Consider the following 21598-nt stretch of genomic DNA (forward strand, 5'->3'; position numbering starts at 1 on the left):
CGGATGGCTCAATATACGTGTCAATAAACATCATACATCATACAAATGGGCTCAAAGACAAGAAACACATGGTCATCTCAATAGATGCAGAGAAGGCCTTTGACAAAATTAAACATGCATTTATGTTCAAGGTCTTAGACGGAATTGGACTGGAGGGAACATACCTCAACAAAATTAAAGCCAAAGCCATATACAACAAGCCCACAGTCACCATCATCCTGAATAAAGAAAAACTAGAAGCATTCCCATTAAAATCAGGAACAAGACACGGCTGTTCACTATCTCCACTCCTTTTTTTTGTCTTTTTGAGACAGGGTCTCCCTGTAGCCCCAGCTGTCCTGGAACTCATTATGTAGACCAGGCTGGCCTTGAACTCACGAAGATCCACTGCCTCTCCCTCCCAAGTGCTGGGATTAAAGGCATGCGCTACCACGCCCAGCCTCCACTGCTTTTCAACATAGTGCTTTAAACTTCTGCAAGAGCAGTAAGTCAAGAGAAGGAAATTGAAGGAGTAATAAGTGGAAAAGAAGAGATCAAATTATCCATTTTTGCAAATGATATGACTTTATATCTAAGAGACACCAAAAATTCCACTAGAAAACTAGAAATTATTAACACGTTCAGTAAAGTGGCAGGATACAAAATTAATCTACAAAAGTCTGTAGCCTTTCCATATACCAATAACAAGCAATCAGAGAAAGATCACATGGAAACACTCCTTTTCACAATAGTTGCAAAAAATAAAATATCTTAGAATAAACCTGACCAAAGACATTAAAGACCTCTACAATGAAAATTCTAAATCTATGAAGAAATTGATTGAGAAAGATATGAGAAGATGGAAGGACCTCCCATGCTCATGGATTGGAAGAATTAATATTGTGAAAATGACCATCCTACCAAAAGCCATTTACAGATTCAATGCAATGTCAATCAAAATCCCCATGACATTCTTCACAGAATTGGAAAAGGCCATCCTAAGATTCATATAGAAGCACAAAAGACATCGGATAGCTGAAGCAACCCTGAGCACTAAGAGCAATGCTGGGGGGATTACTATACCAGATTTTAAACTATATTAGAGAACTATAGTCATAAAAACCACATGGTACTGGCACAGAAATAGACCTGCAGATCAATGGAACAAAACTGAAGACCCAAATATGAGTACATGCAATTTCAGCCACCTGACACTTGACAAAGGGGCCAAGAACATTCACTGGAGGAATGTTCAGCAAATGGTGTTGGCAAAACTGGATCTCCACCTGTAGAAGAATGAAACTGAACCCCTATCTTTCACCTTGCACAAAAGTCAACTCCAAATGGATCAAAGACCTCAATGTAAAGCCTGAAACTCTGAAACTGTGAGAAGAAAACATTGGCAAAAACCTACAAGATATAGGTGTAAGAAAGGATTTTATAAACCGGACATCAATTGTTCAGGAAACAAGGTCATGAATCAAGAAATGAGACTTCATTAAACTAAAAAGCTTCTGTACATCAAAAGCAGCAACCAACAAAGTGAAGAGAAAACCCACAGATTTGGAGAAAATCTTCACCAGCAACACATCTGACAGAGGTTTAACATCCAGAATATATAATGAACGCAAAAAACAAAGAATCAAGAAAGGAAGCAACCCAATTAAAAAATGGGCTAAGGAACTGAACAGAGAGTTCTCAAAAGAAGTAATAAAGACAGCTAAGAAGCATCTTAAAAGGTGTTTAACACCCTTAGTAATTAGGGAAATGCAAATTAAAACCACTTTAAGATTTCATCTTACCCCAGACAGACTGGCTAAGATCAAGAGAACAACTGATACCAAATGTTGGAGAGGATGTGGGGAAAGGGGAACACTCATCCACTGCTGGTGGGGCTGCAAACTGGTTCAACCCCAATGGAAAGCAGTGTAGAGAACCCTTAACTACAAATGAACCTACCATTTGACCCAGTTACACTACTCCTTGGTATATACCCAGAGATCTCATCCTATTGCAGAGACACTTGTACATCCATGTTTGTTGTTGCTCTTTTCGCAACAGCTAAGAGACAGAAGCAACCTAAGTGTCCCTCAACTGAAGAATGGATAATGAAAATGTGGTTCATTTATACGATGGAGTTTTACTCAGCAGTAAAGAAAGATGAAATCATGAAATTTTCAGGTAAATGGATGGAACTAGGAACTGTTATAAATGAAGTAAAAGACTCAGAAAAACAAATGACGTAAGTTTTCTCTCATATATGGATCCTAGCACCAAATCTTTGTAAGTGAGTATGTATGCAAACATAGCTACAGGAACCAGGATAATGAAAAGGAACCAGGGAGGTAAAGGAAAAGAAAGAGTCTGAGAGAAGAACAATAGGAAACAGGTGTTAATAAGGGAGGTATGGATAAAAATAGGGTTATTTTAAGGGGAGGGGGGTTATGCAAGGAACCTAGGGGATAAAGGGAAAGAAGAGCTCAAGAGAGGTGGGACCATAGGAGAAGGGTATTATTAAGGGACAAATGGGGAAAATGGGGGCACTTTAAATGGGGAAACCATGGTGGAAGGGTTAGACAATGAGAGAGAGAAATAACACCTAGGTAGTTTAAAGAAAAAGGGAACCATATTAGTCCAACAACCTGGTGACAAATTATACATACAACTAGCTCAATGAACAAAATATATGTCTAGTTAAGGTTTATCTGAGAATGCTGGGTTTTTGCCCAAGCTTTACCTACATAGTGCATGGTAATTAAAAGTACCAGATTGGTGGAACTCACCTTCTTTTATGTTTAACAGCCACATTTTGATGCCTATACTAATTTGGTCAGAGGGACTTAAAGGACAGTTTTTGCTCCTTGCCCTCCAAGGTCGACAAAGTTCCAGGGAACTATGGAGCATCTCTCAAAATGTCCTGTAACTGTGGTGAGTCACCTGTCCTCTTGATCAAGGAGGCCATGGAGACCCCCACCACTTGGACTTGAACCAGTATCCAGTCTACAAAGAGGAGGGTCAACACAGAGGAAACATTTCCTCCATGCTTCCAAGTGAAGTCAGCCACAGTCGAGTAAAGCCTTTGATTTATCTTCACATAGATGGAACTGGTAAAAGCCAGGGGCTTTTCCCATGCCCATGTGACCCCTGAGGAACAGATCCTCAAACGACCTTAAGAGTAAAAATAAGTTGGTTTATTTGGGCCAACTGTATGTTGTTAAACACCGAAAAGGAAAGTATAACCAAAGATTAAAGTGATCAGTATAATTCTTCAAGAGTCCATGTGTATAGGTAAAGGCTATATAACAAGAAACAATGCCAGACAGGAGATACCTTCCTTTGAGTTGTTGGCCAGGGTGACCCAAGAGACTCCCAGACAGTAACCCAGCATAGAACTTGGAAAATGAACAGCAAACCCCAATCTTATCTAAAGGAATGTTGGCAACTGATTGCTGCTAGATGAGGAAGAGCTGATCATCCTAAAACAAGGAATTCTAGATAGGCTGACTAGACCCAGCAGATGGACAAGCACTGTGGAACAGTGCTTGTCAGCTGGAGGAGCTGACAACACAGTGGACAGTAACAGGGATGACAGTGTAAGGGCTCCAGTAGGGAGGGGGGCTATGGGAGGGTGCCACTTGGTATGAACATTACCATTGAAATCTACCTGATGACTTTATGTCCATACTCAGGTGCCAAGGATCTCAGAAAGTAACTGACTGTGACTAGTAATAATCAGATACATAGAGATTAGAGACATATGTGCAAACATCTAAGTGTAAAAAACAGTTAATTAAATTTAAAACTCTAAGGACAAAAAAAAATAGGTTTATCTTTTTTTTCCCCCTTTGGTCTTTTTGAGACAGGGTCTCCCTGTAGCCCCAGGTGTCCTGGAACTCACTATGTAGACCAAGCTGGACTTGAACTCACAGAGATCTGCCTGCCTCTGCCTCCCGAGTGCTGGGATTAAAGGCGTGCGCTACCATGCCCGGCCAAAATAGGTACATCTTTAAGTCTACTTATCTAACATGAAAACGATAGAACACTACTATAGCTCCCAAGGGAGGGTGCTACTTTCAACAACCTTTGAAATCTTCCTTAGAAGGTTCCAATAAGGGCATTGTGTCAATCAGTACATGTGCCATTAGTTTGAATTATAAATCTTTCTGTCTCAACACATTTTGTAGTGACTGGTTTAAGTATATTTTCCTCCTAAGGTTACTACTTTAGAGAATTAGTTCATATAATCCTCAATTTTTCCTCTATAAAGAAACTTTTTTAGTTTATTAGAAAATATTAATTTATATCATAATGTATTTTATTATATTTTCATTCCTGTGTAAAGTGTATTTTGATCATATTTACCCCCATTCCCACTGATATCTTTCCTCTTTCCAAAGAGTCCCCTACTTCTATCATTACGTCTTTTTTAACGTGCTTGTGTTTAATGAGGGTTGTTTAATGGGCATTTTAGCAGTGGCTCCACCAGTGAAGAAAAATGTGTCTCCTTCATTTAGCAGCCATTCACTGCATTTATTCACACTCAGGGAGATCCAGATAGGGCTTTATGAATCCCTCCACCCTTCATGATAGAAGTTTGATGGGCCCAATTTTGTGCAGGGCTTATGCTGAGAGCCACAGCTCCTGAGAGTTCAATAGTGCAATAGCCATGCTGTACCCAGAAGAAAGCATCCCTCAACACTCCACCACTCCCTCCAGCTCTTATAATCTTTCCAAACCTATGTTTTGATGTTTCCTAGTGAAGAAACTTTTAATAAATTCCTCTATATAAAAAAAAATGAACATGAGCTGGAGAGATGGTTCAGAGGTTAAGAGCACTGGTTGCTCTTGTAGGGACCTGGGTTTGGGTCCCAGAACCAACATAGCAATTAACAACTGTACATAATTCCAGTTCCAGGAGATCTGATGCCCTCTTCTGGCCTCCGCAGGCACTGCATGCACAGGTGCAGTTACATGTAGGCAAAACACTCATAACACATAAAAACAAATTTAAAAATTAAAAAAAATAAACTTAACAAAGAATTGACATACCTTTGACTTTTTTTCTAGTTTCATCATCAGCAGTTTTAGTAGTTGGATTGTTAAATGCTTTTAGAATGCTAGCTTGTATTCTCTGTAAAACAAAGATAATAGAACTAGAAACAGTTAACTCAAACCCAATTCTCTAAATAAAAGGACTTTCAAATTGCAAGGCACACTACGAATGTGAGTTCTTTAGTATGAAAATAAAAATACCTGAATTTTAAACTAGGCATTGTAGTGCATGCCTATAATCTTAGCATTTGGAGGCAGAGGCATGATTGTAAATTGGGTCAGCCTGGACTACACAGTGAGACCCTGTTTCAAAAGCAAACTGAAACAAAAACAAAAGAAGCTAAAATCCTTCTAATGCCAAATTTTCACAGATAAGAATCAAACTTTCTATGTTCAGGTTCTTTCTTGAATTTAAAGTTTTTTGTTGTTTTTTTTTTTAAATCAATTTACAGCCAGTTTAATTTTTTTTCAGGTTTGGAGTAAGTTTGCTTTCTGCTCTTGCAAAAGTTCCCTCTCTGTCTTTCTGAACTGACATTCCTTAATAAAGACAAAGTATTTAAAAAAAAAAAAAAAAAGGAACAGATCACATGAAATTTCTTGACAATGAAGAAATCTTAATATATAAGAGGCTATCAGGCTAGTCACCATGATCTCCACATAGTATACATATGTGTGTGTGTATACACACACACACACACACACACACACACACAGGTACCCCAAAATTCCAGATTATCAACTAACATCCATAGCAAAACTTTCTTAAATCTTAATTATGGTTTTCTTTACCCGTACTTGTCAACAATGATCATGTCTTCAGAAGCTCTTAGGAAGTGATGAAGTTTATATTTCTGTATCTTTTTAGTGAGGGATGGAAAGCTCACATATGCTATACAAGAGTTCTAACACTGAGCCACACACCCCCAGCCCCTAATTTTACATTTTTTTCTGTAGAGTTTGGACAGGTCTTGTCTCACAAAAAGCTTTCAAATTGGGATAAAACTACATATTCCAAAAATAAAAACGTATTTAAGTCAACAAATGATGAGCCTTCTCATTAGTTGCACTTCTAGTTAGTGGATGAATTTTGTCAAGTGTAACTTTTATTGTTATATAGGGTGAAGGGAAACTTGTTAGATATTGTTTCAAAAAAAATCCTCTACATACATAAATAAATACATGTGCACTCTTGGGGATGGACACACACACACACACACACACACACACACACAGCTGGATAGGGATGGGTGTGGGGTGTGTGTCTGTAATCCCAGTGTGTGGGAGGCATAGACAGGGAACCCCCCAAGTAAGTTGCCTAGCCAGGCTAGCCAAAATGGCAACCTCCAGATTCAATGAGACTCAATACATAAGGTAAAGAGCTACTGCAGAACACACCCAAAGTCAACTTTGAACCTACACACACACACACAAACACACACACACACACACACATGAATATGCATACACACATGCACATACACCACATACAGAGATGTTTTTAAAAAACTACTGTATGGAGTTTTAAAAAATGTATTTATTTAATATATGTATGTGTGTAGAAGAGTATACAATTTCTTTATATTTTTTTTATGCTGGGCGTGGTGATGCACGCCTTTAATCCCAGCACTGGAAAAGCAGAGGCAGGTGGATCTCTGTGAGTTGAAGGCCAGCCTGGTCTACATAGCAAGTTCCAGGCCAGCTGGAGCTAAAGGGAGACTCGGTCTCAAAAAGACCAAAAAACCATTTTTTTTTTTTATTACATTTGTTCCAGGTATGTAGTATGGTGCACCTGTGAAAGTCAGAGAAAACTCACAGGAGTTGGTTCTCTCTTTCCAACATGTGGGTCTAGGGATTGACTTCAGATTGTCAGGTGTGGTGGCAAGTGCCCTTATCAGACAAGCCATCTTGCCAGTCCCCAAACAATATAATACTTAAACGGATCTGACTTTGAAATAAGAAACAAATCATGAATGTACTAGAAGACATAAAAATTCCTCTGTAGTCTTGGGATGGAACACCTTTTTAACTAACTCAATATTCAGAAATGCTAAAAAGAAAACTTTAAGTTTAAACTATAAAAATTTGAGTTTAATTTATATAAAAATATCAGCACAACACTATAAGCATAATCAAAACACAAATGTCAAATTTGGAAACATCTCCGTGGAATATAAAAAAATCTCTTTTTCAAAAAGAGAAACGCATGCTAAAAGTAGCATTTTTCAAAATTAGAAAAATTCAGAAGTTTTAGAAGCTCTCTTTTAGATGTTATACAGTATATTGCCGACAGATGTGGAAACTGTACAACTCCTATGGGGAGGGGAACTGATAATTTGATAATGTCTATTTAATTTAGTGTCTACCAGCCTGATAATATCTATATTTACATTATAAATGTAAATATCAGTTGACCTAGAAATCTCTTCTATACTGATATTTACACATGTACAGATAATGTAACATTGTTCATCATAGCATTGTTCATTGTTTGACCCTATCTCAAAAAGAAAAAAGCAAATTCATCAATAAAAGACTGGCTATGTATGTTAAACTAAACAATCAAATAAGAAGCTTCCTATCTTCTGATATGGAAAGATCAGGCTGAGTTAAGTGAAAAAAGAACAACTACAAAAGGTGTATGGTTGCTGAGGATCTCTTACCCAAAAAGCCTGGAACCATAAGTGCTTCAGATCCAGGTTAGGGATGCTAATCCTGTTTGTCACTAATTATACAAGCAACATCAGGTCAATATACAAGAAAGGCAAAGGAAACTCCTAACATGTCAGGAGGAATCCCTGAGTGACATCTGTTCCTCAATAGTGGGAAGTAACCAACCCAGATACAATGAGACTTGTGAGTCAGCCACACAGCATTTCTGCTGTACTTTAACAAGCCTGGATGAAAGCACTCATGGTCTTTCTTGCCTTCTGCCTTCCCAGGAAAGAGCTGTAGACTCTAGGAAAGCAAAGCCAGATTATGTTCCATAGAACATATCTTTTTTTTTTTTTTTTTTTGGTCTTTTTGAGACAAGGTCTCCCTGTAGCCCCAGATGTCCTGGAATTCACTATGTAAACCAGGCTAGCCTTGAACTCACAGAGATCCGCCTGCCTTTGCCTCCCAAGTGCCGGGACTAAAGGCGTGCGCCACCATGCCCAGCAGAACATATCTTTTAAGAGTCCCAATCAATAACAGCAATAGATTTGTGCTGACACCTAGTTGGCAAAGCAATCATTTATAAGGGTATTTAGGTAGCTCTCAAAACTATGGAAAAAAGCAATGGAATGATTTCTGTGAAAGTCAAAATAGCAGCTACTTCTGATGAGAGAATAGAAAGTGTTTAAAAAAAAAAACAAAAAACAAAAAACAACAGGCAGCTTCTAAAATACTAAGGAACTTCATTCCTGACTTCAACAGAGCTTTACTCAGCCCAGTCTTGAACGCCAAATCCTCCTGCCCCAGCTATTTTTTAACTAAGGAGAAAAGGTGCAGGTGGAAGGAGTGGGAGTGGTAAATTATGCTTATTGTGCTTTAGAGCGCACACTGATATGCATTCTTCTATATGTATAGTTCCTTATGAATGTTAATGACTATACCACCAATGATTATGAAACTAATTTGCATTTATTAACCAGCCAATGCTTATCTCATATTTCCTATAACAGATATTTTAAGTATACTTTGAAAGATAATACAAGACACCAAAACAAATATTTATAATGTAGAGTACAAAAAGTAAATGTGAAGTATTTCATAATCACACTATAATCTCTTGAAATATATTGTACCTTATTTCATCTCATTTTGTTTAAAGTTTCTTTGCGGTACTAGAGATTAAGCCTAGTCTTTGCACATGCTAAACAAGTCCTCTGTCACTGACCTATCTCCTCAGTGCCTGAGATATATTTATGTACTAAGGAAATTAGAACAATAAAATGTCTCCCAAAAGTTGTTAAATATTGGGGCAGATCTGGCTTTGGTAGGCTAAGGCTGAGATCCTACCAGACAGCCTGAGAGGGTGGGTTTGGACCTTCTCCTTCGGGGTAGCAGCTCAGAGCTCATAAGACTACCAGAGAGTATGGGGTTCTGGCCTCCCTCTGGCCTCCAACTACCAGACGGCCTGAGAACCCAGAGGACAGCCTGACAGCCCCCACATCCTGCCTCCACATGGTGGTCCTTTTAATAAGATGACGCTATACAGCAGTCCCTTCTGCATGAAATAACTACCATCATCACGACTTCCGTTGAGCAGATCGCTAAACATGGTCACAATTGGGCTTACTGACGGTTGTGCTCATTCATTAATGGAGTGCCAAGTAGGGTCACTGGACCCTTACTTACCTGAGTATCCAGCCACACTTCCCAGTCAACTAGTCCAGCCTTGGAAGACCAAAGAAAAATGAGGAAGACCCCAATAGAGGGATGCTTTTGGAAGCCCTTGTCAAGAAACTCCAACGGACTCTCATATGAACATTTGAAAATTGCCATTCTGACTTTTTTCTAGTTCCCTGTCTAGAACTTGTAATGCTAATTACTTGCCTTTACTTCTCCTTCACATCTCCTATTCATTATTCAAGGACTTTCTTATCCCCTTAGAGACAAAAGTTATGCAATTTGGGAGTCTTTTAGATAGACCCACTGAAGGGGTACTCCAAGTGCCTCCACCCTGTGTCCCTGTTCAGCATGGAAGAAGTCAGAGCAGTCAGCATCCCTATTCCCTATTGGCAATTTGGGTAACCCCTTCAGAGGATGGAGTGATAACAGGAGGTAGGAACTGGCTAGGCAGTTAAGGTAAAAAGACCCCAAAGAAATGTAGCCAGTTTCTTGTCTAAAAGTCAAAATGTCCTTTGGCCTGTTAGCAACATACTCTGTTCCAAAGACCAAAAATGTCAAAAGTATTTGGGAGCTTGTACCTAATCTTTAAAAGATTTTAGGGTTACCTCTTCAGAGGGGGGAATGTTGGAGGGGAGGGAGTGGGCATGGATTTGATCAAAACACCTTATATGCATGTATGAAATTCTCAATAAAGTTTTTTTTTAAAATTAAAAAAAAGGGCAAATTGTCTGATAATGGTAGATCTGTTTGTGGTTCCCCAAAATTGAGGCTGAAGAAATGGTTTTGAACAAAAGTGTAGGTGAGGCCTGGCACCAGGATACAGTTCCAGGGAACAGTTCCAAAAGGCATCTGGGGGAATGAGTGTCCTCCAAGTTCAGGCCCATTCTTAACTAAAGTTAACTAAAGTTAAAAGTCAGGCTGTAGGCCAGGTGTGGTGGCACACTCCTGTAATACCATTATTCAAGACGCAGAAGCAGGCAGATCTCTGTGAGTTCAAGGCTAATCTGCTCTACATAGTCAGTTCCAGGCTAGCAAGCTACAGAGACCTCATCTCAAGAACCGCCCCCCCCCAAAAAAAAAGTCAGTAAGGGGCTGGAGAGATGGCTCAGTGGTTAAGAGCACTGACTACTTTTGCAGAGGTCCCAAGTTCAATTCCCAGCACCTAGCTGGTGGGTAACAACCATCTGTAATGCCAGTTCCAGGGGATCCGATGCCCTCTTCTGACCTCCACTGGCATTCCACAACATGGGTGTACCTATCTACATGCAGGCAATACACTCATACTAAAATAAAAATAATAAAATAATTTGTAAAAGTTTATTAAATAGCCAAAATTAGAATGGTATAAATTTCATGCAGGAGAAGTATTTAGTTGACTTAAATGAAAAACTCCAATATACACGAATGTGACCTAAAAATGTTAAAAATTGTGAATAGTCTTTCAGTAACTAAAGACAAAACCTATAACTCAAGAGTAAATTTAGTCTACAGCTTAAACATTTTACTAATTTAGACATGACTTTCAGTGATTTATTAAGCTTTTTCTCTGAAATATACAAAGCTAAAATGCTACAATATCTACCATTCTGAAAAAAAGTAAAAGTCGAGCAACTAGCTAAGTTTTAAATATTAGCTTGAATCTTTAAGATTTATCATTATTTCTTTTAATTAAGTGTATATGTGTCTGTGTCAGGGGAGGTGCACATGAGTGTAGGTTCCAACACAGACCAGAGGCATCAGATTCCCTAGAGCTGGAGTTACAAAGGCAGTTGAGAGCTGCCTGAAGTAGGTGCTCAAAACCAAACTCATGTCTTCTGCAAAAGCACTGTGTATTCTGAACTGCTGATTCACCTCTCTAGTCCCTAGACTTATTATACCCTAACCACAAATATGTTCTGCTTTGACTGTTGAAGAATAAATAACAGGTAAGTCATCAATTAAATACAATAAATGGCCTTTGGTCTGTGTCCAGCACCTCACTGCTAGCTCCCAGGCTGTAAAACATTTAAGTGGTCTTCCTTACTCTTGCTCTGAGGTGCCCCTTCCCCACCATATGGGGAAGCTACGATGTGGCTGACCCCCATGCCTAACTCAATCAGCACAGCTCTCTCTCCCTCTTAAGTTTCCACCTATGAATCTAAAATAAACTTCTAAAACTTGAAAAAAAATTAAATTAAAAGAAAAAGAGCCCAGGCTCAGAGCTACTTAACATCTGCAGCACTCATTAATCAGTCAGCGGTACCAGATTCAACCCCTTCAAATCTCCATCTTCAATTGTTTTCAAAAACACAAATGCAAATAAGGTACAACTGAAGTTAGCTGAGCTATTCTGTGTTTAAAATAATCCTAACAATATATGAAACATACATTTTTAAAAGTCTAACTTAATGACACCTCAAATTAGAAGGAAATAAAGCAAAGCATGAATTTGTAAGTTGAAAAGGCAGCCTATAAAAGAACTGCTCATAGTAAGTGTGATTGTATTTTTTGCATACAAAAATGTATAGTTTTGGCACATATGTCTCTTCAGCACTGTATTCAATTTAGCACAAGAAAGGAATTTAATGAAACAATATGAAAGGAGGTCAGTAGTTTTTAAATCATCTCTACAAGATTCTGTATGGTAGCACACATAACACTGTAGCCTTTCTTCCACCAAAAACACAGAGCAGTGACACACTCCCACAGTGGCACAGTCAACAGCTGTGCATTCCCAGGCCAGACAATGCAGCTCCTGCCAGTGGAATCACTGTAACTGCCCAGCATGGCTGTTCTGCTTGCAAGACTGAAAATACCCACAGATAGATATTTTAATTTGGTCACACCTTCTATGGCCCTTAAATAGTGGAATAAAAGAGTTTCCAAAATTAATGTGCAGTTCCTGAGTTTTTAACATATTATACAACAGAGAAACACAATACAAAGAGATAATTTTTAGTTTATTTACAATGATTTCCATATAATAAACAATACTTCTGCAAGGAAAAAACTCTATGCTATAAGAAAATATGATCGCATACTAGTTCAGGGGAATGTGTCTCCAGAACTTAACGAATTATAAATTTTTTTATCTTTTAAAAACAAAATACAGGTGAAAATAATGCAGTAGTTAATCCTATCAGTTTATTCAAATTGCAACATATTCAAACAACTGCAAATCTCCAAGAAACTAGACAGAGTAACATGAATCTACTGATTTTGCTTTCTTTCTAGTTCCAGTTCTCAAAAGATTTAATAAGGTTAGTACCCTGACCACTCATCCAACAAACAGAATACCATGTCAGGCACAAAACACAGGACCTTTTTCCAAGGAAACCAGGACTCGAGAACAGAGACAAAATGACACCACTCTTCCATTTGTTCTCCTCAGTCTCTGAGACAGGGTCTCACTATGTAGCCCAGGTGGGCCTAGAACTCCCCAGCCTCCATCCTCCTGAGGGCTACAATTAGTATGTTGGCACCATGCCAAGTCATGACATAAATCTCAACAGAAGAATGTAGGGTTCAAAATCAAAATATATATAAAAGACAGGAGTAGTCGAAGATAGAGACACATTCAAAGGCTACATTCAATTATGTCAATAAGAAAGCCAGCAAAGGACTGGCAAAAGGTGTGATTATAATTCATATTGTCTTGACTGGGTGTGATGGCACACATCTTTAATCCCAGCTTTCTGGAGGCAGAGGCAGGCAGATCTCTATGAATTCAAGGTCAGCCTGGTTCACATAATGAGTTCCAGGCCAGCTGGGGCTACAGGAGAACGTGTCTCAAATAAAAAAAACCAAAAAACTAATAAATAAATAAAACACAATTTATACTGTCTTGAAGCAGAGAAAAATTAATTCATAATTTTGTTTAGATAATTTATAAGAAAACATTAGAGCCACCATCTTCCCTGGTCCCTAAGCAGCAGGACAAACCTGCCTAGACAGGACTGACAAGCATACCTTATACCACTCATCACAGAAGCTCCTTTTTGCAACAGATGTAGACTACTGCAGAATTCCACAGCTACTCAGACACAGGGAATACGTCTGAGCAATGCCAAGTACTAGGTGACACATCTACAGTTGACCCTTTACACCTAAGGCTCATGGGAACATGTGGAACAAGGGGTAGAGAAAAAACTAATGCATCCTTCAACTCTCACCAGTGAAGCTTCCTTATACAACAGAGTGTGATGCACACAGAAGGCCACAATTGGTCAAGTTTTAAAGAATAAAAGACTACAGAGTATGTATTCTTGGATGGGACTCCTATATTGAATCTCACCCACCTACCACTCAGGGACCATTGTGGAAGAGGGGGTGGAAAGATTTTAAGAGCCAGGGTTGGTTCATGAAGACCACGAAGCAGAGGCTTTCAGGCCAGTAGAAGCCTGCACATGTGAACTTGTGGCAATGGTGACATCAACCACAGGACCCATGCCAACACAATTAAACAAAGGCCCAGAGGGGAGGAGAGAAATGAGTGGCAGGCTGGCCCTAGACTGAGAACTACTGGAGACTGACTGATGCTGGATGAGGGACAATATGCCTTATATACAATCCCTAGATGTAGTGACTAGACTCTGGTGGACGAACTTACACTGAAGGACATCTGGGTACAAATGCTTGACTAGATAGGACTTAATGAGGGAATACATGAAGTCTAGTGGGGGATACGGGGGCATGGATGGGGGAGGGGGCCTAAATTTGATTAAGAACTCTTGTATAAAATTTTAAAAGTTCAATACAAATTTTTAAAAATATTTTATTATTTTTTTATGTTATGCGTATGCATATATTGCCTGCATGTAGGTAAGTGCACCCATGTCGTGCAATGCCCTTGGAGGACAGAAGAGGCCATTGGATTCCCTGGAACTGGAGTTACAGACAGTTGTTAGTTGTCATGTGGGGGTGCTGGGATTTGAACCCGGGTCTTCCGCAAGAACAACCAGTATTCCTAACTGCTGAGCCATCTCTCCAGCCCCTCAATAAAAAAATTTTTAAAAATATTAACTCTCTTCACTGAAAACTAGCCATTAGAAAGTAGGGACTTGGTGGATGCTTGCTTAGTTTCTGTGAGGCCCTGTGTTGGAAGAGAGGGAAGGAGGCAGGAGAAAGAGGGAGGAAGGAAGGACCAGAAGGGAGCATTTACCTTGTCTAATAATAAGCATCACAAGCATAGGAACCCTGTAGCAGGAGGCCTCCAAAGATGGCGTGGACCCAGAGCCCCGGGATTCAGCGAGAATTCACTTCACTTCTTGGTCCACAAATAGCCCGCCAAAAGGAGCCCACGCCTCTGTACCCTGCTCCTGAGCCCAGTGACTGCTGACAGACTGCATGGTGCAGACCAATCAGAAAACGATAAGCTGACTAAAGGGACTTGGGGGCGGAGAAAAGGGAAATAGAAGGCCTGCCCTCTCCTGCATTAAACGAGCCCGCAGCACCTCGCCTAGTGCTTGTTTCTACCCGACTCCCAGGGTCTGTGTATTGTGACTCCGTGCCTCTTGCCTCCCCCTCAATCACCAGGGGACCCGGTCCAGGTTAGGGTCCTCACAGCTGGCCTGAGGAGAACCTGCAAAACCTGGCACCTGAACAGGGATTCCTGCCCACAGTGTTAGCAACACCCAGAACCTCGGTTCGTTCGGTAAGTAGGTCCCTGGATTTGTCTGTTTCTTCAGCTGCTCGAGGGTAAGTGAGTAGCCCCCTCCTCTGTCCCCTCCACCCTTGGCCTTTTGTTAGATCAGGGAGGCACACTCTGCCACGTGGTCCCGAATCCCACGTCGGCACCTCCCCCCTCTCGGCTCATCCCTGTGAGTTCACATAAGGGCTAATCCACCCAGAACTCAGAGCCCAGGCTTTGGGTCACCCTGTTTCCTGTCCCGGAGACACCGTGTGAGCATATGACTAGAGGTGTCATGGCCTCCAGAAGTCCCTCACTGAGCACAAGACATTTGGATCCAATACACCTTTACATGTCGGGGCGGTTTACCTCCAAGTGGCTCACAGTGCTTCTTTGCGTCCTTTGTGCCCTCTTGGCAGTCACCCTCATTTTCCACTTTTGTGGTGAATTCCTTTGCGAGACCCTCCCACAATGGGCAATTTACCACCACAATGCAGGGAACCACAAACGGCAGCACTCAAGGTGCTCCTTAAAACCAGAGGGTTGAAAGTGAAACCAAAAGATATCAAACACTTTTGGGATGAAGCCACTAATTTGGCTCCATGGGTCTCCCCTGAAAACATGTGGGACCCTGACATGTGGATGCGGGTCCTCTTCCTGGCCCAAAAAAGGGAGGCTGGGTCAGGGATCACTCCCCCGCATCGTTCATACCAATCCTCCTAGCCATCATTGCTAGCCTTAAATCCTCCTCTCCTGAGGAAGTCATCTCAGCCCACAACAAACACTACCAGGAGCAATCTAGTGTAGATCTGGCTATTACTTCGACCCTGGACCTCCTGGACCTGGAGGTGGACGCAGCCTCTGCACCCACTTCCAATAAGGAAGGAGCTCCTTTGCCTATATCTCAGGATACTCTCCTAGAGCTACCATGCCCAGAAATTCCCCCGCCCCATTACCCATGGAAGGAGTTACTCTCTCCCCCCCCAAGATTTCCTGTTAACGTTGGCCCCGATGCGGTGCAGCGTCAATGGCTGCCCACCTCACTTACTGACCTATTATCTGCAAGGTGGCTGAGCAATCGGGCACTGACTCCCCATATTTTGAACAGGTTCTTTGCCAGTGGTCCTTACATTTATAAACCCACTATGATTGGTATAGCTTACTAAAGGCAGTCTTAGAACCCTCAGTCTTTCTAAACTGGTGCACAGCTCATGATGATCAGGCTGAAAACTAGGCACGCCTAAATCTCCAATATGGCCTCAACATTACGTTGGACGTGCTCATGGGATGTGGACAATATACTGACCCCATCTCCCAGTCTACTATTGGCCTCCATGCCTATTTTCAACAAGTTTCTGACTTGGCCTTTAAGGCCCTTAAATGTTGCTCCCCCCGTGACCCACAAGTCTTTTTCCGTAATTTGATTCAACAGTCAGGGGAGTCCTTCACGGACTTCCTTACCAATGTCACCGAGGCAATAGAATGGAGGGTGGAGTCTGGACCCACCCGAGAGGTGCTTATCAAACAATTAACTTGGGAGGGACTAAACATCCCTACTCATAATGCTATCACGCCTGTCTGCAATGATAACAGTCACAAATGGGTACTGCTACTAGACTTAGACCCTAGGGTGGGCCTTATTGAGGCTTTGACCACTTTGTTGGAGACTCTTTTGTCGCAAGGAAAACCTGCCCACTTTGGCGCACAGGAAGGCTGCTGGAACTGTGGGGGTCTTGGCCACTTTTGTAGCCAGTGCCCAAGAGGTACAGCCCACCCCAAGACTCACTGCCCCAAGTGCAAAAGAGGGTTCCATTGGGCTAAAGACTGTAAGTCACAGCCTCAACTAGACTCAGCTCCATAAACTCCACCGGGGGTGCCCCTCAGCCCCGCCCACAAGAGGGGAAACAAGACAGATATTATGGACTTTCCCAATCCTCAGCCACTCCCCACTAATGACCCTGTTCCTACTTGGAACTGCCATACAGGGCCTAGTAGACACAGGGGCTGATGTCACCATTATATCAGAAACTGAATCCCTTAAATTCCCTCATTGGAAATACCGGCCAGGCCCACCAATAAAAAGAATTGGTGGAAAACAAGATACCAAGCTGGTCACACGTCCAGTGTATTGGAAGGACTTGGATGGGAACCAGGGCACAGTTACCTCCATAGTAGCGGACGTACCCCATAACTTATGGGGCCAGACATCCTAGAGGATATGGGTGCGGTCCTTACCATGGATGACCACACCTTTTATGATGATATCATGTTCCATGATAACTTGGGACTATCAGGGAAAGGACAACACCTTGCCCAACACCCCCAATCCTAATGGCCACTGCCACCTGGGATCGACTCCAGTCTTGGCCTCCGACCTGATCCCCATCACCTGGCTCTCTAATGATGCCATGTGGGTGGACCAGTGGCCTATAATAGAACCTAAATTATCTGCCCTCAAAAATTTGGTAGCTGAACAATTGAGGCTTGGCCACATCGAGCCCTCTCTCAGTAAACATAATACCCCAATATTTGTTATTAAAAAGAAATCGGGGAAATACAGACTCCTCCAAGATCTTAGAGCAGTCAATGCCCAGATGGAAAAGATGGATTCGCTACAAGCAGGCTTACCACACCCTACAGCTATCCCCCCATCCCATCATATCATAGTACTTGATATCCAAGATTGTTTCTTCCAAATCCCCCTGGCAGAACAAGATAGAGCTCACTTTGCCTTCACAGTATGGGAGACCAACTTTCAAAGAACAGCCAAGAGATACCAATGGAAGGTACTACCACAGGGTATGAAAAATAGCCCCACAATCTGTCAATTATATGTTAACAAGGCCTTAACCAACATCCCCAAGGACCTAATTGTCATCCACTACATGGACGACATACTGCTAGCACAAAAATCTCAGAATACTTTACAGGCTGCAATACCCAGTCTGCTTGCCGATTTAGAATGTCTAGGTCTCCACATTGCACAAGACAAGTTACAATACATCCAAACTTTCACATTCCTTGTCTACCATATAGATACTGTAATTAAACCACTTAACCCTTCCATCTTTCAAAATATTGTATATACCTTGACGGAGCTCCAAGAACTCTGTGGGACTATAAACTGGCTCAAACAATTTATACCAGTCCCTGACTTGGAATTCCAGGCCTTGTTCTCCCTGCTGGAAAGCCATAATTCACCAACTTCAAGGATCCCTCTCACCCAGTCAGCTAAGGATCTTCTTAATAAGATAGATCATATACTCTGGTCTGTGTCACTCTGACATCATGACCCAGCAGAACCATCACTGGCCTTAATCCGCTGGACTAAAAATGGTGTCTTGGGGGTGTTATGGCAGCAAGACCCCCTGGTGTGAATCCACCTGGCTACCTCAGTCCTAACTAGGCTTAGCTCTAAGTATGATATTGCCTTCAAGTTAGCAATTAAGGCCCGACAAACAGCCAGGCACATATTTGGAAAGGAACCTGACAAAATTATACTGCCCTTTCCTCTTAAGCATTCCCAAACATTATGGGCAGACTCTCTGGCTTTTCAACTAATGATGTCTGGGTTGACGGGGGAGTTGGATATCCACGCACCCCCAGATAAGCAACTGGCCAGCCTGGCCTGTTTGGAAATCATCACTCAGCCACACACTTCCCCCTGCAAAAACCCCCTACCTTTAGCCACACTAGCCTTCTCAGATGCCAATAAGTCCCATTATGGCGGTGTCATTCAGCGCATGGGAAAGGATGACACCTGTTATGTACAAGCCAATCCCAGCTCTGTCCAGTTGGGGGAGCTCCTGACCTTGTTAAAAATCTTCCAAGTCTGCCAGGCTGAGCCGCTCAATATATTCTCTGAGAGCCAGTATGCGGTTCAGGCCCTCAGATGTCTTCCCTTTGCTTGGGTAAAAGGCTACAAGGATCCCATCACTAGAATGATGAGAGCTCTCAAGATTATCTTAGATAACAGACAATGGCCCTGGCACATCTCCCACATAAGATCACACACCAAGCTCCCTGGGATCTTGGCAAAGGGAAATGACAAAGTAGATAAACTTATTATGTCCATAAAGATTCCTCTACTAGAACAAGCCAGAGCCGTACACGAACGATTTCACCTTTCTCCTCGCAGTCTGCACTGCCTTCTACCCGACCTACCCATCTCTCAATGCAAACATCTGAGCAGATCTTGCATTACATGTGCACCCCTTGCTCTCTTAAGCCCCCTCAATTGATATGGAGTTAACCCGCATGGTCTCCTACCCAATGCCCTCTGGCAAATGGATGTCACCCATTATAACTCCTTTGGTAATCTTAAGTATGTCCATGTCATTGCTGACACCTACTCCTCCTTTCTTTTCACCATCGCTCAAACCGGTGAAAAGGCCTCACAGGCCATTAAGGCAGTCAAATCAGCAATGGTGGTAATGGGAGTGCCATGGACCCTAAAAACTGATAATGGGCCAGCTTACACCTCTCTACAATGGCAATCATTCCTGTCAACATGGAAAATAACACACTCCCTCGGCATCCCTTATAATCCACAGGGACAGGCCATCGTAGAGCGGGCCAATAGGACCCTCAAAGAAACATTACAAAAATTTGCTACCCCTGAGTCTAAAAGGGACCCACACCTGCCTCTAATTGAAGCTCTATTCAGCATTAATTTCCTGTCCTTTGATGAAAATGGGTTGAGCCCGGCCTACAAACACTGGGCTACCATACCTAGGCCTACACCCCTGCCACTAGTGAGATGGAAGGACTCCATAACATGTCAATGGCAACCACCCGCCCCCTTAACAAGAGGGCGAGGCTATGTTTGTGTGTTTCCTCAGACAGAAACAAACCAGATGGGTTCCAGCGAGAGGCGTGAGACCAGCAACCGACCAACAGGACCTCCAGGACCCAGGGACCTTGCCGCTATCTGGATAACTGGTTTGCTCTTCCCTGCCCCTGCCACGGCCCATGATCTCTGGGCCTTGGTCCCCTCCCCGCCTATACTCTTGCCCTTTTCACTTCATTCCCCAGCCTACTCCACCCTCTATTCAACCAATTCTATGCTTGGCCTTCCCACCATGGACCCAATTACTTCCTGGGGCTCACTCAATGGCTCCTGGCCCCTAAACAACTCTTTATGTTCACTATCAACAACGCATCCTCATGCATTGGGCTGTTCAACCTGACTGTCCAAGATTATGCCAGCAGTGCCTCTAATCTGACAGCACTGTTTGACTCGTCTTGGATCGTCACTTACCTACTCCTGACAGGCATAATTATTCTTCTCTTTCTAGTTCTTAAATGTCTTGTTCTTCATTCCCGCAGTCAGAAAAAATTCAATCACTCAGTGTAACAGGCCCTCAGGGCAATACACGAAGATGATTTCAACCCGCCCTATGCAGCCCAACAGACTTGGCTTGCACAAACGTACGAGGCCTCCTACAGATAATTCCCCACCTCGAATGATCCCCCAGGACGATACCCCTTGGAGGGCTGGTAGTCAATGACGGGTAAGCTCCTGTTGGGCTGAATCAACCTAAGCCAGAACATGGACGTGTACGCCCATGCTCCAATGACAGGTAAGGTTCATGCCCGAATAGGACAATTTAAGACAGGCACAGTCCATGATCCTGGGGTCATCCCAGGCAGAGCTGCCTACAGGCTCTTGCTGGACAGTCATTTTTAAAGAAAAAGGGTGGAAATGTAGCAGGAGGCCTCCAAAGATGGTGTGGACCCAGAGCCCTGGGATTCAGCAAGAATTCACTTCACTTCTTGGTCCACAAATAGCCCGCGAAAAGGAGCCCATGCCTAAGTACCCTGCTCGTGAGCCCAGTGACTGCTGACAGACTGCGTGGCACGGACCAATCAGAAAACAATACGCTGACTAAAGGGACTTGGGGGCGGAGAAAAGGGAAATAGAAAGCCTGTCCCCTCCTGCATTAAACGAGCCTGCAGCACCTCGCCTAGTGCTTGCTTCTACCTGACTCCTGGGGTCTGTGTGTTGTGACTCCGTGCCTCTTGCCCCCCCTAATCAGCAGGGGACCCAATCCAGGTTAGAGTCTTCACAGCAACACCCGCAACACCACAACAGAACCCCTTATTTACATCTAGCTGCTCTATTACACACTACTACATAGATTAAGAAGTGTATTTGCATTGAAGAGAAAACAAAATTTTCACATTATGCCAATTCTGAGAGAGTGGCCCAATACAGCACATGCTCAGACAATTCTGATGCTGAAGATAGACTCAGCACAACTGCTATAAATACATAGCAACACATACTATCAATGAGAAAGGCAGGAAATGGATGTCTTGGTTAATTTTCTATTTCTGTATAAAATATATGAGATCAGCCTCAAGTTCAAGGCCAATCTGGGCTATATAGCAAGACCCTGCCTTTAAAAAAACATCACAGGAAGAGCTGGGTATGGTGGCTCATGCCTTTAATTCCAGCACTTGGGAGGCAGAGGCAGGCAGACCTATGTGAGTTCTTGGCCAACCTGGTCTAGAGTTCCAGGCCAGCTGAGAAGGGAAGACCCTGCCTCAAAAAGACTAAAAATAAAAGAATAAAGGAACGAAGGAAGGAAGGAAGGAAGGAAGGAAGGAAAGGAGGGAGGGGGG

General features: G+C 42.4%; 1 protein-coding gene across 17 annotated transcripts in view; it reads right to left on the minus strand.

The window, feature by feature from the left end:
* Positions 1-21598, minus strand: part of Usp45 (ubiquitin specific peptidase 45) — a 91308-nt gene that overhangs the window by 25413 nt on the left and 44297 nt on the right. For 16 of the 17 annotated variants that reach the window (XR_001872584.2, XR_003850541.1, XR_003850539.1 and 13 more), the window contains one exon: positions 5029-5110. Coding sequence is in view for 11 of the 17 variants with exons in the window: in XM_017799778.2 (XP_017655267.1) it covers positions 5029-5110 (82 nt within the window). In the remaining 6 variants the exon portion in view is untranslated. Of the gene's footprint in view, positions 1-5028; positions 5111-21598 lie in introns of those variants that run through there. The other variant, XM_029566723.1, reaches the window with a different exon arrangement.

This window comes from Nannospalax galili, unplaced genomic scaffold, assembly GCF_000622305.1.
Source record: "Nannospalax galili isolate Female #2095 unplaced genomic scaffold, S.galili_v1.0 scaffold78, whole genome shotgun sequence".
Classification (NCBI taxonomy): domain Eukaryota; kingdom Metazoa; phylum Chordata; class Mammalia; order Rodentia; family Spalacidae; genus Nannospalax; species Nannospalax galili.